General features: G+C 31.8%; 1 protein-coding gene across 3 annotated transcripts in view; it reads left to right on the top strand.

Annotated features, from left to right (window-relative positions):
• Positions 1-15,127, top strand: part of Fstl5 (follistatin like 5) — a 527,925-nt gene that overhangs the window by 55,681 nt on the left and 457,117 nt on the right. For 2 of the 3 annotated variants that reach the window (XM_028754930.1, XM_028754929.1), the window contains exon 2: positions 8,841-8,871. In XM_028754930.1, the coding sequence (XP_028610763.1) occupies positions 8,841-8,871 (31 nt within the window). Of the gene's footprint in view, positions 1-8,837; positions 8,872-15,127 lie in introns of all 3 variants that reach the window. The other variant, XM_028754928.1, reaches the window with a different exon arrangement.

Genomic DNA, 15,127 nt, shown 5'->3' with positions numbered 1-15,127 from the left:
CACCATGTATTATTGGACATAGAAGAGATTAAGTCGATGAATTCATTTCTAGACTGTAATTTTAAGCGTATAGTATGTTTTTAAAATTATCATCTTTTCAATAATTGGATACTGAAAACACTCATCAACTCAATAGCAAGTACTTTTCCCTTTCTTGCTTGTACATGAGGAACTTAAGATGCATTTATGATAAGAATAATATTGTCAGATGACTAAGTTCTTCTCATCAATATGTATTCAGCCAAAGAATAAATACTGTCATGTTATGGAAAACATATGTTATGGGAAAACAATATATAGAATTTTCTAATTGCATTCTACACAAAATTACTTATATTAAACTATAGGAGATATTACCAGCTATATATTAGATTACTAAATTTTATAATTTATTATTTTTATTATATTTTTATTGTATTTATATATAATTTATATTTATTAATTTATTATAAGAACAGCAAATTATTTCATACTCTACAAAGTATTAAATGTTATTTTTTATTCAACACTATCAATACCTTCTATATTTCTTATTTTGCTGTAAGACTTCATAACCAAAATACATTTTAGATTTTATTGTTTGTTCTTAGATTTTATATAACATGAATACTTAGTAAGATGTCCTATCTCTAATCTCCCACCTATCTCCATTATCCAGCCCATTCTCCCCACAAATGTCCTTCCTATATCCATTAGTATTTTTTATTTTCATTTTCAGAGAGCTAATTTAATCAGGATCAATGTCACTATGGCTTTGGAACTATGTCCTCTCACCTGATGTCACTTTCTTTGTTAGTACATGACTGAAGACAATGGTGGCATCTTCCCCATATTACATCAGTAGACAACAGCTCATCAGAAAGTCACAGAGCCCTGTAAACTGCTCCCAATCCATCATTAACTGCTGGGATACCCAGTGCTTTATAGGTCCAGTTTAGGTTACCACAGCTTTTGTGCCCAGAAACCAGAATTTCACAGCCCTTCAACCCAAACCCCAATTCTTATTCTACTTCTTCCTCTGCAACGTTCACTGAGCCTTAGTGGTGCAGTAAGAAATTTCGACCTAGGACTGAGCCTAACTATCACTTACTTCAGCAGCTTGTCAGCTGGGTATATCTACATCCATCACCATTAATCACAAAGCAGGCCTTCTATGATTAGAGTCAAGTGTGAATTCTCATTTGTCTTTGTGTATGAACATAGACAGAAGGAAGTCTGTACTAGGATAATTGAGAAGTGCAGGGAATGATTGCCCGTGTGGGCATGGGCATGGGCGTGGGCATGGGCATGGGCGTGGGCATGGGCATGGATCTTTGCTGGGTGGTGTTGTGGTCTCTACGTGTCTGTCATGTTTCAGAATGGTAGAAGTGAGACAATTTAACTGAATTTCCTCCATGTGGCACCAGATGGATGCTGCGGGGCTCGCACCCAGGTGTGAGAGAATCTCAGTCTGAACTTCTACAGGGAGGCAGGGCTCTTGAGTGGGCCCAGAGATTGGTGGTCTCTATTCAGGGCTCCTAGATGCTGTTGGAGGGCCGTCGGCAAACAGAGACTATGGGCATGTGGGTTCAACTGGCCCACATGCTGAGAGAAATGAGGGAGAGAGGGGAAGGTGTGCCCTGACCACGCCCTGTGGGAAGTACTCTATACATTATATACATTATATACATTATAACCAGTCTCTGACCATTTTATATTAGCTATTTTACAATAACATAATTTCTTTGAAAAATTTAAGAGATTCTTGTTTATATCCAAGTGATTCTTCTGAATTTATCCTTTCATTCAATATACTTTTGAATATTTTCACAAAAATTCTCTCAAATATATCAGATAACATTATCAGAGGCTTGGGATTTAAAAAATAATACCTAAATTCCTAGGAAAGTATGAACATTAAACAATTATTAATCAATTCATGACAAAAAGATTATTGGTTACTTTAACCTCTGGCTTATATTTTTATGATGTCTGTTTACATTACAAAATTGCAATGCCTTAAAACTTTTCTAAGAAATACTACAAGACAAAGTAAAAAACGAGTTGTGTTCCTATTAATGCATTTTATAGGTAGGAAAATATACTTATTTCAAAAATTGATTGCCATATCAGAAAATATTTTGAAGCCATATTAAAACTGATTTCATAAATATGCATTAATATATTGTTGGACAACAAACACAGTGTCAGGGTTTGTTTGGCCTATTCAACCTCATATAATATAAGCAATAGTTATGCATCATAAAAATCATCCTGGATGAATCCAGTTAGGATTGGCTCAAGAACACGAAGCCATGAGTTTGTGATTCTTCTGTTTCTTATGAAACAGTATATTTAAGTCACTGTCAGATTCTTGAAATTTGGCAAACAACTCAACCTTCAATATTGAGCTAACCACTTCTCTCATTAAATAAAAATAATATTATATTGGACTAATTCAATTAATTGTTAAGCCCTGCATACCTCAGCTTTTTCCCCATATATTGTTACAGAAGCTGCTCCTTTTTCTATGACATTTTTTTTCTACCCATGCTCTGTATCAACAACAATGTAAAGTCAGTAATGTTGCCATTTTCTATATCTTACTTTTCTTCCATTATGCAGATGCTGTCAAACTCCACTGTAATAAGTAAAGAAAATAGTAATAACAACATAAAACTAAATGATAACTAGATAAAATGAAACAAATTTTGTGAATAAAACACAAAACTCAAGTCATTCTCTGCTAGTTAGCTTTCTGATGAAATTTTTATCAGCATGTACAGTTGATAGTATCCTTTTCCTTATTTGAATAATTACAATATTACATCTAAACCCACAAGAGAAACAAAATAGTATTTTATCTGAAGGCAATGATTCCACCTAGCTCAATAATTCTAATGGGTATTTTAAGGAGATAATTGTACTTGACCTCTGAGAAGAATCTATATAATTGAAAACTTACTTCATAAATAATGCATTAACTGAGAATCTATGATTCCTTGTTCTCATGGCTTTTAATCCTAAAATTTTCTATCTTTCCATTCTATTTCACTGTATAATTAAACTTTATATTTGTCTTAATTTTGAATACTTATTTCTAGAACATTTGATTTTTCTTCTCTGAATAAAGACTGTGATTATTTATATAGAAGCTAAAGATTTAAGAAGTATGTGTTTTCTTGAAATAGTACCCCATGTATTCTAGACCTTAAGAATCGCTCTTTCTTGGAACCAATGTTTCATTGTGTTTATCTTGTTTTATCATATTTTTAACATATTAGGCAGAAATTAGAGAGAAAATGGATTTAGTTGCAAATTGGCTAAGTCAGAGAAAGACTATTATTTTCTCTCCACTATTTCTATGGCAATGTTACCATTTTATAGTAAAGACGAAAAAAATCCAAGATTATATAACACACACATATGTGTGTGTGTATATAATCTCATTGCATAATATATGTACAAGATAAGTTGTTACAATGGAGTGATTTTTCTTCCTATGAGAACACTTATTTCTCTGGTTAGCATAGGTCTTTTCTTCCATTATGCATTCCTAAGGATCTGTGCATTCTGTGTGTTCCATTGTTTCTGGAGTCTGATAGCTAAGCAGATTGCATTACAATGTCTCTTACTGTTTCAGGATTTTGGAATGAGTTCACAATGCCATTTACCCATCAAAAAATAATCCAAAATACATTGCAGTCTATTATGTTTCAAAATAAAGAGTGATAAATGTGAATCTCATGGAATATTGCAGATGTTACTTCTACCTATTATATGATGGCCAATATACGGAAGATCAACACTTCCATTGGATGTGATCAACCAGCCACATTACTAGATATCTAGATACAGATGTCAAAATTGTAGGTAGAAACATTTTAATTAAATTCATTTATTTATTCTCTTTACAAGCCGATATCAGACTTTATAATCCTCCCATTGCCCCCAACACATGTCTTCCCTCAATCTTGCTTCCCCTTCTCTTTTGAGGAGGGAAGCCCCCCTCTGGGCATCAACCTCTTGCCCTCCCTCCAACAGAAATTAAGTTGGGACTAGGCACTTCCACTCCCACTGAGGCCATGCAACGCTGTCCATTTGGGGTGCAGAATTCATATGCACTAAGACAGATAGGCAGGCAGGTAAGCAGGCAACAGGCTCAGGGAAAGACTCTATTCCAGTCATTTGGAAGTCCCTCATGAAGAACAAGTTGCTCATCTGCTACATATATGCAGGTTACCTAGGTCCAGCCCATGTTTGCCTTTGGTTCGTGATTCGGTCTCTGGAAGCCCCGAGAGTCCAGGTTATTCGTCTCTGATGGTCTTCTTGTGGAATCCCTCTCCTTTTTCGGTCCTTCAATATTTCTTCCAATTTTTCTCTAAGACTTACTGAGCTCCATCTAATGTTTGGAGTGGGTCTTTACATCTTCTTCCATTGGCTGCTGGGTGGAGTCTCTTAGAAGACAGTTATGCTAGGTTCTTGTCTGCAAAGATAAGAATATCATTGATAGTGTCAGTTCTTGCCTATGAGATGGGTCTAAATTTGGGGCAGTCATTTCTTGGCCATTCACTCAGCCTATGTTCTATCTTTATCCCTGCAAACCTAATAGGCAGGACATATTTTATGTCATAAACTTTGTGGGTGAGTGGCTATCCTTGTCTTTCTACTGGGAGTCCTGACTGGTTGCAGGAAGAGGCCATTTCAAAATCCGTATTGTAAACTACTAGGAATCTTAGCTATAGTTGCCTCTGTAGACCTTCTGAAGTTTCTCCTGAATCTAGGATTCTGACATTCTGAGATATTGCCTACCCCCACCCCCCAGGCCTATCCCTCTTCTCTCTCCCTTACTCTCCCTACATACTATTTACCCACCTGACTCTCCCCATCATCCCCTCTTCTACCCAGATTTCTCCTTCCATTGAACTCAGATATTTATTTTGTGTCCCATTCTGAGAATGATTCAGTATCTTCCCTTGTTCCTTCTTTTTTGTTTGTTTGTTTGTTTTGTTTTTGTTTTTGGTTTCTTGGATGTGTTGATTATAGCATGTTTATCTTGTACGTTATTGCTAATACCCATTCATAAGTGAGTACACACCATGTATTTCCTTTGGGTCTAGATTACCTCACTGAGGATATCTGTTATTTTCTAGTTCCATACATTTGTCCAAGAAATTCAGGGTGTCCTTGTTTGTGTGGCTGAGTTGTATTCCATTGTATAAATGAACCACATTTTCTGTTTCTGTTCTTCAGTCGAGAGACATCTAGATTGTTTTCAGGTCTGGCTATTACAAACGAAGCTGCTATGAACATGATTGGAGAAGTGTCCTTGTGGGATATTAGAACATCTTTTGGGTATATGCCCAGGATTGGTATAGCTGAGTCTTGAGGTAGAATTATTTCCAATATTCTGAGAAACGGACAAATAGATTTTCATAGTGATTGTAAAAGATTGAACTCCCACCAGCAGTGGTGGAATGTAAACTTTAAGTAGAAGTTTGATATTGCAGTTTTCCAGAGAATAAAAATCTGTGACTCTGTAGATCAAGGATGGCAATGATTCTCAAAGCCACAGTATCTGGTAATTCAATGTTTGTAGGAAGTTGATACTCAAATAAGTGGTATGACACCCTTATAGGCAAAACAATAGGCTTCGAAGAAAACCAAGTGTACAGAGCTGAAAAAATGAAAAAGGGTAAAGATGCTTATTCTTGAGCCCTAACTTAGCAGGCTTGAAATGGCCTGGTTCTTTAGAGAGCCCATGTCCCTGGAAACATCCTTGTCTCCTCTGATGAAATATATTAGTCATTGTGCCAGTTCTGAGAAGATGTTTCATATCCAGTGCCACATTATTCTATGCCATTGACACCATCTAGCTGTGTTACCACAGCAATATATTCTTGGTTTCTACTTTTGTTAATGTATTATTGCCTTTCTCAAACTATCTTAAAGAAATGACCAACATGGTTGTGGTTGTATTTAAATGTCATTCTGATAATATTACTTGCTAATGAAGCGATGTTCAAAGATATCTTAATGGTCTCAGACTAAAATCCAAAATCCTTATTAATGTTTTCATTGCCTCCCCGATAGCACCTTTTACTGACCTTTATCCACTTTGTGTAATCCAGTCATGTTGGATGTAAAATTGTTTTTCTCTCTTGTGTAAACTTTCCTTAGACATGCAAATTAATTCCAGGTAGAGTGGGTGAACAAGTATACTGAATTATAGGGTTTTCCCATTAAACTCTTAATATAGAAATCCAGTAGTGGAGAAGCTTACTACAGTGAAAATTGTAAGCACCAAATAAAGAAATTAAAAAAGACATAATATCAAAGGACAATCATAGGCAGTTGATTCAATATTGTTAACATTGCTGTATTTCAAAAAGCAATCTATAGATTCAAACAATTCTAATCAATATGCCAGTGCGATTCTTTACAATAAAATAGACACAAAGAAATCACAAAATTCATGTGGAAGCAAAAAAACTTTGCATATTTAAATAATTCTGAGTAAAAAAGGATAATCATAAAGAAATCAGCAAATATCTATATTACGGAGATACAGTAACAAAAGTATGACACTGGACAAGAAATAGCAAGAAACAGGTATGTAGATAACAGAATAAAACAGATAATCTGGAGATAATTCAGCAATTAAGGAAAGCCATGTGAATTTTGACAATGATCACCAAAACAAATAACTGAAATAAAAAAGACATTCCAACAAACATTGTGGGGAAAATAGTTTTTCACATGTAGAAGAATAATATGAAACCAGAATCCTTCCATATATTAAAAATGCTAATCTGTCATATAATGTTTTGTAAGCACTTGAAATTTTTAAAATCTAGAAGAAAATATTGAATATTTAACGGTGATACATAAGCCTGCATTTTAATGCCCCAGCACATAACATCCCAAATGTACTAATAGGGTCACCTGAAATTAAAGGCATTTGCACAACCAAAGGAATTATCCAGAGTAAAGGAACAGAGTGAGTAATTGGGAAAATGTCTTTGTCTGATTTATAGAATATTAGGTTAATATCTAATATCCATAATATATTATGAGTATATATAACTAAAAAAATTAAACCACTACATTTTTCAAATATTTTAATCAGTAAATGAGTTAATGAAGAGTAAATGAGTTAATGAAGTGAACAGTCAACTATAAAAAAATAAAATACCAATAACCAATAAACACAAAAAATGGGCAATATACTCCATTATCAAAGGAATTGAAATTAAAATTGTAATCAAGTTTCAACTTACTCTAGTGCGAATGGTTGTATATTAATAAAATAATTAAGTGAAAATATTATTGCAGGGAAAGTAGGAACTATATGGGGCAAGTGGGAATGCAAATTAGTTCAGATACAACAGGAATGAATATAAGGATAGCACAAAATTGAAAAATATAACTACCAAACACATAGTTTGAGGTGCTCAAAGAAATTTAATTCATCACATTACTGAGACACGTGTACATCCATGTTGATTAAAAACTTTTTTAAATACCAAACATATAAAAATTGCCTAAATGTATTATGAATAAAAATGTATTCATAAAAATGATGTTGGGTATATTACAATAGTGTTTTCTAGAGTCATAAAGAGGAATACAATTATGTTGTTTGCAGGACCATGGATTCCACTGGATAGGGTAATACTGAGGGTAATGAAGCAGATACAGAAAGATAAATGCTACTAGTTTTCTTTCAGTTTTGTGTTCAACATTTTATATATACAAGAAATCATTTATGTACACGAAATAAACCTAGAAGCAAGACTGTACTAGAGAAACAATAGGAACAGCAGTAGTGACAAGAAGAAGAAATTTGGGTGAATATCCTCAAAGTACATGATATTCTTGTATAAAATTATATATATGAAATAATGTACATGTGAAATGAGTATATGATGATAAAACTACATGCATATCATATATTTTTCTATAGGAAATTTAGCATATAATAGTCTTTTAGGTTTTCAGCATTTAGTACATTGATTAATAATATACATATAGTACTGCATATATGCATATATATGTATAACTTAAGAGATTTTTTATTAAGTTTAAAATTTTGGATTAATGGTTGCAGCAACATAAGATTTTTACTGAAAAATTTGATTGGTATTAATTTAAACCTAGATTAAATGTATATTTTTTATTTGATATTTTATTTGGAATATATTTTTAAAATATTTTCGGTGAGATCCTGGAATTTTAAGGAGACTAAACAGTGTTTGAATGTTAACTGAGAAGTTACAAAATATCTAATTTAGAACTTGAAAAACCTAATATTTTGAGGTTATTTTGTAACTACTAAAGAAGACGCCAAATTGATGTTTATATTTAACTGTAGTGACCTTTTAATGAAAAACATATTGTCAATATTAGTCTTAAAAATAATTCTAACATAAATTGAAGTAAATGTAGCAGTTATACAACTTTAAAGAGTTTTCACTTTCTTTATTCTTAAATAATTACTGTTGCAAATATTTTATAATTATTATTGATTTGACTTCAAATTTAGAAAATATTACTATCTATTGATATTAAATGGAATGGAAATTGAAGAGGCATGAATAACAATTACTCATTAGTCTTTTATTTATCTGTAATATATATTATATATATACATGTATGTGTATATATGTATATGTGTATATGTATATATATAAACAGTGCACCAAGAGGTATTATTAATTGGATAGATAATTTCCAAAATTATATTTTGAAGTAGATGTATTGAAAGCATTTGACTCATGTTGATGATAAACCTTTATATCAATATATTAGTAACATACTTACTTAAAGATTTTGACCTATTTCTGTTTTCATTTCAGCAGGAAAAACGTCAAGAAAGTTCAAGAGTCAAAGGTAAGAAATGAATATTTTAAAATAATCTTTCAAAGATTAAATAGAAAATTATGTAATTCCATCTTAAAAATACAGTTATAATAGTATAGTTTATATTCTGCAGTGCCATTCTAAAATAATTTGAACCTCTAGGTACTCTGTATGGCCAGCATACTTCTCTGTTGAGAAAAATCTTTGTTCACAGGATGGTCCAGAAAAGATCACTGCCTCAAACATTGTTGCAAGGTTTAGTATTTTCTCACATCTATAAATAGATAAATGATACTTTTCAAAATACATTCTATAATGAACTCAGTACTCGGCCATTTATATCTTACTTTACATATATATAAATTATTGAAGATACTTGTTAATGTTTTTAAATAGATAATAGCAAAGCATGAAATGTCTCTAATAAGAAAAGAGAAACATGAAAGTCCTGAGTTCAAAATTAAATTAAGTAAATTATGTTTGGGCAATAAGAAGCATGACATATTTTGTCTCTGAAATTATTATACACATTTATCCTCAACAAACTAATGATAGATTTGAGATGAACACTTTTGGGTTGCAAATGACAATTTGTGTTCTAAGATGTGCTGTCTGATATGCATTCAAATGACATGAATTTCTGACATACTGATTGCTCATCTTCATACCCATGAAGGACTCCAGTGTATCAGGTTAACATTAAATCATACTTGTAACTCTGCTGTTGAAGCAGAAATAAGTTTAGTGAAACATTATTCTTGATGTTTTATTACCCTGGACGTACAAATCACACCATATCAAGTAAAAATTATGTTTTGCAAGTATTGTCTGGGAATATGTTTTAACAGTGTAATAAAATTTGGAGATGATGTTTGCCAGACCTTCCTCTGTTCTTAGCTGACATATAATCTTAAACTCACACACACAAGATGATTTTTTTGAAATTACTGACTTGTATGTAGATGAGAGTTGAATTACGACACCAGCACTTGCTTATTTCAACTAGAAGGACTGCTGTTTTCTTGGGTATGGGAATAATTCCATCTTCTAAAGAATAGCTTTTATAGTGTTCATGTTAAATAAAATAAAAAATAACATCATGAAGCTATAGCTTATTAAGAACTGTTAAACAATTTTGAAAATTGCATGTTTCTTAGAAAATAATCATTGTAATTTATGTTAATATTTTTATAATTTATTTTCATCTAGTAGTTCTGTGAACTTCCTGTGTAATGGCTAATCTCATTTATCCAAACAAGTTTATTACATGGAATTAGGTCTAGAAGAAGATTTTAATCTAATTTCCTGCATTTGTGCCTGGTTTTGCTCATAACAAGAACCCTCAACTTAATGATTCTAACTTAATGTTTCCAGTGTTCTTCTATAATCAAATTACAAAGCAGTCAAATGAAACTTGATCTCTATTTTTTCATGTATGTAAAAATAAATTTTGAAATATCTATAAACTTTTAATTGTGTAACAGGTTAGTTTTTGTAGAATATAACCTTCCTTTGAAATATCCTGGAAATTAATATTTTTATATTTTCTAAAATTACATGTTTATATGATTTAACCAAGAAAAAGCATTTATTTGAATTATGAATGGTTTTAGTGTATATGTTTTCTATATTTAATTAGTTAGTTGGGAATCTTTAATTTCTAATTTGAGAGGTTTACAATTGTTTAATATAGTCTTTCCAGTTTAAATTTGTGCTGATGATTATAATACAGAAATCAAGACAGTGCTATAAGTCTGAAAGTTTTAATTTGTAGACAATCTCTAACATACCTTCACAGGAACATTATGTGTATATAACATTAGTATATCATATATTGTATTGAAATCCATTAAGTTTTATAAAAATACTGTTAGCAAATAATTCATTTTGAAGATTGTTTTAAATATGTAACACAATAAATTCATTAAAACCTGCCAATATTTTTCAAAGAAGTGTCATATTTGGTCATCAAATTAAAATGAAGTTTCCGTAGACCACAGTGGTGAAACAACATTTTTGACTAAGATTGAAACAATACATGACTTACAAATAACTTTGCATTTCTACCAAGTTGACAATCCTTTAAGTTGCTCAAATAGTTTAAAACACCTGTTGAAATATTTACAGCCAATTTGTCCCTGATTATCTATTGGTGAAATTCTGTGAATCATCTTTTCTTTGGCTTTATAAATAAAAGACTAAGTACTCATCCTCAAGAGCAAACCTGTACTTCTAACACACTCCCTCTTTCTCATCTTTTTACTGAACACATTGTGTTCTTCTCATTCCGACATGATAGGAATAAAATATGCATCCCTTCTACAGTTAGCTATAGTTTGAGTAATCTAATGTTTTACAATGTAGAGGCTCTGAGACCTAAATTACTTTCTTCGTGGGTGTAACATTTTGTTAAATTACTAATAAACATCAGATACTGTGTAGTACTATTTACCCATATGACATCATTCTAGTATTCAACCAAATATTATTAAATATGATTTAGTGTTTATATGATAAAAATGGTAAATTAGATCAAAAGAAAATGATGCATATCAATATGTATTTTATTTTAAATAACACTTTATTTAATCAATTATTAGTTGTACAGTGGAAAATTTGCCATGTTTAATTAGAAATGTTCTTTTCTATATTCAGATTTTAAAGATACAAATTTTACTGATTTCTGTTATTTTCTTTTATGCCACAATGACAAATATTGTCCAACATACTATTCAATTCTTTCAAGGACTTGGGAGGGTATGGAATTTAACAGTATACTGAATAGCTTGTTTTTATATATTTAGAAACATTTATATATTTATATACGTATATGTATGTAACAAAAATGATAAACAGGAAGCAAAAATTTGCAAAGAGAATAAGTAGGGATATGTGGGATCATTTAAAGGAAGGACAAAGAAGGGAGAAGTTATGCATTCATATTTCAATTATTATTACTATAAAAGCTTTGGATAATTTTATTATGGTAAACATCCACCATGTAAAACATTGTAATTCTTAAAAGCATCTCTACTAGATACTTTCTTTTGGCTACATGTTGCACTAAAATAGCTGATGGAAGGGTGGATTTGTTTTGGGTTACAGTTGGGTGATAAATACACCATGGTTAGAAAGGCATGGCGATGGACGTATGGAGCCATGGTCTCTTTTATTCCCAGGCAAGAAGCAGAGAGAGGTGAATATTGTTGTTCAGCTTGCTTCTTCCCTTAATTTAGTCTAGAACCCAATCCTGTGTGATGGTGTTATCACCAATTATGATGTGTCTCCCCATTTCATGTAACAGAATAATGATTCCCAAATGTGTACGGTGGCTTATGTTCTATGGGATTCTAGATCCTCTCAAGTTGACAAATACTGATACTTGTAAGAAAAAAGATGAATGATGGAATCTATTATAGATAGAATAGATTTGGACTCTTCTTAGAGATTCAGTCTTTCTGGAGCTTCATACTATTCCAACTTCATAAATGAAGAAATGTGTTAACACGTTAATATGAATGATGCCAACAAATGTTCCCTAAGATTTCTTTTCAAGTTTGCTGTCAATGGGATGCATTTGATCACTTTACCTAGGATTTAAGGCAATACACTTTCCAACTTTTAAAAATTTATCAAGATAGATCTGGGAGAAAATGTTTGCTGCACAAGCATGATTTTCTAAGGACCATACTTAACACCCACTTATTAATACAAACTAGGTGCAGAAATCTGCGTCTAAAACTCCAGCATTGAGGTGATGGGAGAGAAAAGAGAAAAATAAGACCATACAGATGGCCAGTCTAGCCTAGCTCCAAGTCAGTTAGAGAATTAGAGTGAGAGGAAAAAAGGTAAATACAGGAAAAAAATTACTAAGGATGACGTCTGAATATAACTTCCAGTATTTATATACACCCTCATTGGTGGAAACACTTGTAAGTACATTTGAACACATAAATACATTACAATAATCTCTTTCTATCTCTGTCTCTGTCTCTGTCTCTGTCTCTGTCTCTGTCTCTGTCTCTCTCTCTCTCTCTCTCTCTCTCTCTCTCTGTATGAGTGTGTCTGTCTCTTTCTTTCTCAAAATAACACTAAATCGGGTTTATAGGGAGTTCATGAGAATGTGAAAGGGAATATGTATCTTAAAATATATTATATAAGTATATTATATTAAAAATTTAAATAAAAATATTCACCAAAATAAGTTGTTATATTTTTAATGATTAATGTTATCCTGAAAAACAAAACTGGAAGACAATCATTTTTTCTATAGAATGGCTTTACTAAGGCCAGTAGAATGGAGTGCAAAAGCAACTATTCAAGTTTATTATTCATGAAGAGAAGAGTTCATTTTACTTTATGTCAAAACATATTGTCTTTTTGAACCATTTTTCATATTATTTAGATTTCCAAAAACTTTCAATAAATCATGTCATTGAACACATCATTTATTTTAGTTCAAAATAATTTGTGCTGCAAATTCTTGCCCACCAACAGTCAGTACAAGATAAAAGATTGCAGAACATATTAGGTCTGGAGATGTTGTGCAAACAGACTCCAAATGACTTTGCTTTCTAAATGATTTAAAGCTTCATATAAAATATAATTAATTTTTCTATATTTAAGCCAGTGGTTTTATGATTCACTATATTTTAAACCATACACTACTTAATCAACATTGACCTTTCCTTTAATTTCTAATGTAAAGCTTCTTTTATTACGAACCTTACAAAAGCTAAGTGACTTCAGCAGAGATTTTATTTTAAAAGGTATATGTTATCTTTTGATATAGTCACATAACTAATATTTCAATAAGAAATCTAACATATTTGAGGTTTTATATATACTAAATTAACAAAAAGAAATAGTTTCCTCTAGAATGAATAATTTCTGAATGATTATTTGCTGAATTGGTCTTGTGCCTGAATGTTTCAATTTTGTGTTGTACTGCAGTCCCCGTTTTATATGTCAAAGAAAACACTCTATGGTCTATTACCTATTTTGCTTTCTTGTTTTGTTTTGACACTTGGGCACATTAAATATGACATTTACTCCATTAAAGGGAGTTTGTTACCTTGTATTTTTGAATATCTATTTGTATTTTGTTCCCCCAGATAATTTACTATCATATATTTTTAATGTTTTGTGAGGTATCTGAGTTTCTTTGAAATAAAGTAAATGAGATATTATATCAAAAATTGACGTTGTTATATTTAGTTTTTTGCTGTTAATTAAATATGCTTTACCCAGATTTGACAGCTCTTGTAAGGTTTGTGAATTATATAAAAATTTCCCTTTAAAATTATGATACATTTTTATTTCTATGTTTTATGTGAATATATAAAGTCCTGCATTATATGATTAATGACCAGATTTATACCTCTATGCTCAAAGGATAACTTCCTAAATTACTTGTGGATTTATCCTAATGTATGAGAATAATAAAGCACATGTGGTTTAAATGCATCGTGCCAATACAATATTTTTACATGATCATAGTGTTGCTTGCCTTTGTTTTAATATATATTTCAAGTCTTTAATTTGATCAAGGGTTCTTACCCTCTCACCCACCTTCCAGGAAATCATGGATTCATAGCATTAGAGTAATTGAGCATACATTCTGAGAAAGGCTGAGTTTTACTGACTTTTTCTATTATTCATCCTTTCATGAAGCTCTCTGTATTTTCTCTTCTCACAGCTAATGTAAATATACTAAAGGATGCTAGTCTAAGAATTCAATGAGGTACAGCATTTACTTTTTTGACTCATTTGAGTAAAATGTAAAAATTTTAGATTATCCAAGTTATTGTTCACATATTATTAAATGTATACCTTTTACTCACTTTTAATATATCCATGTTTGATAAAAAGTATTGACTGCCAATTTGGGTGGATTTACAGTAATCTAGAAAACATAACTATGGGTGCCTCTTCAGGAATGTAGGGAGAAGTTACTTAAGAGAAATGCTGACCTTGACTATGGGGGGTGTGTTCCAACTGGCAGAATGGATAGAACAAGGGAAATGGTGTGTGCACAGGTCTGTCTCTGCCTCCTCCTCCTCTTGGGAAAGTGCACACTTATCTCTGTAGTCTACTGCAGAAGGCTACAGTTTCTTCAGTCTCATCATAAAGAATCAATGTCAGTCAGTGGTGCATCTATGCCGCTGTGAGGAGTTCAGCACCAGATCTAGAATAATGACATCTAGATCAGATCTAGATCAGATACTTGGACTGAGTAAGTACTGTATTGTCAACCTCTTTGACACACAGATGAGGACTACAGACC

Source organism: Grammomys surdaster, unplaced genomic scaffold (assembly GCF_004785775.1).
Source record: "Grammomys surdaster isolate TR1022 unplaced genomic scaffold, NIH_TR_1.0 126039, whole genome shotgun sequence".
Taxonomy (NCBI): Eukaryota; Metazoa; Chordata; class Mammalia; order Rodentia; family Muridae; genus Grammomys; species Grammomys surdaster.
The sequence above is the reverse complement of the archived record's forward strand: the minus strand, read 5'-3'. Positions and strand labels throughout refer to the sequence as shown.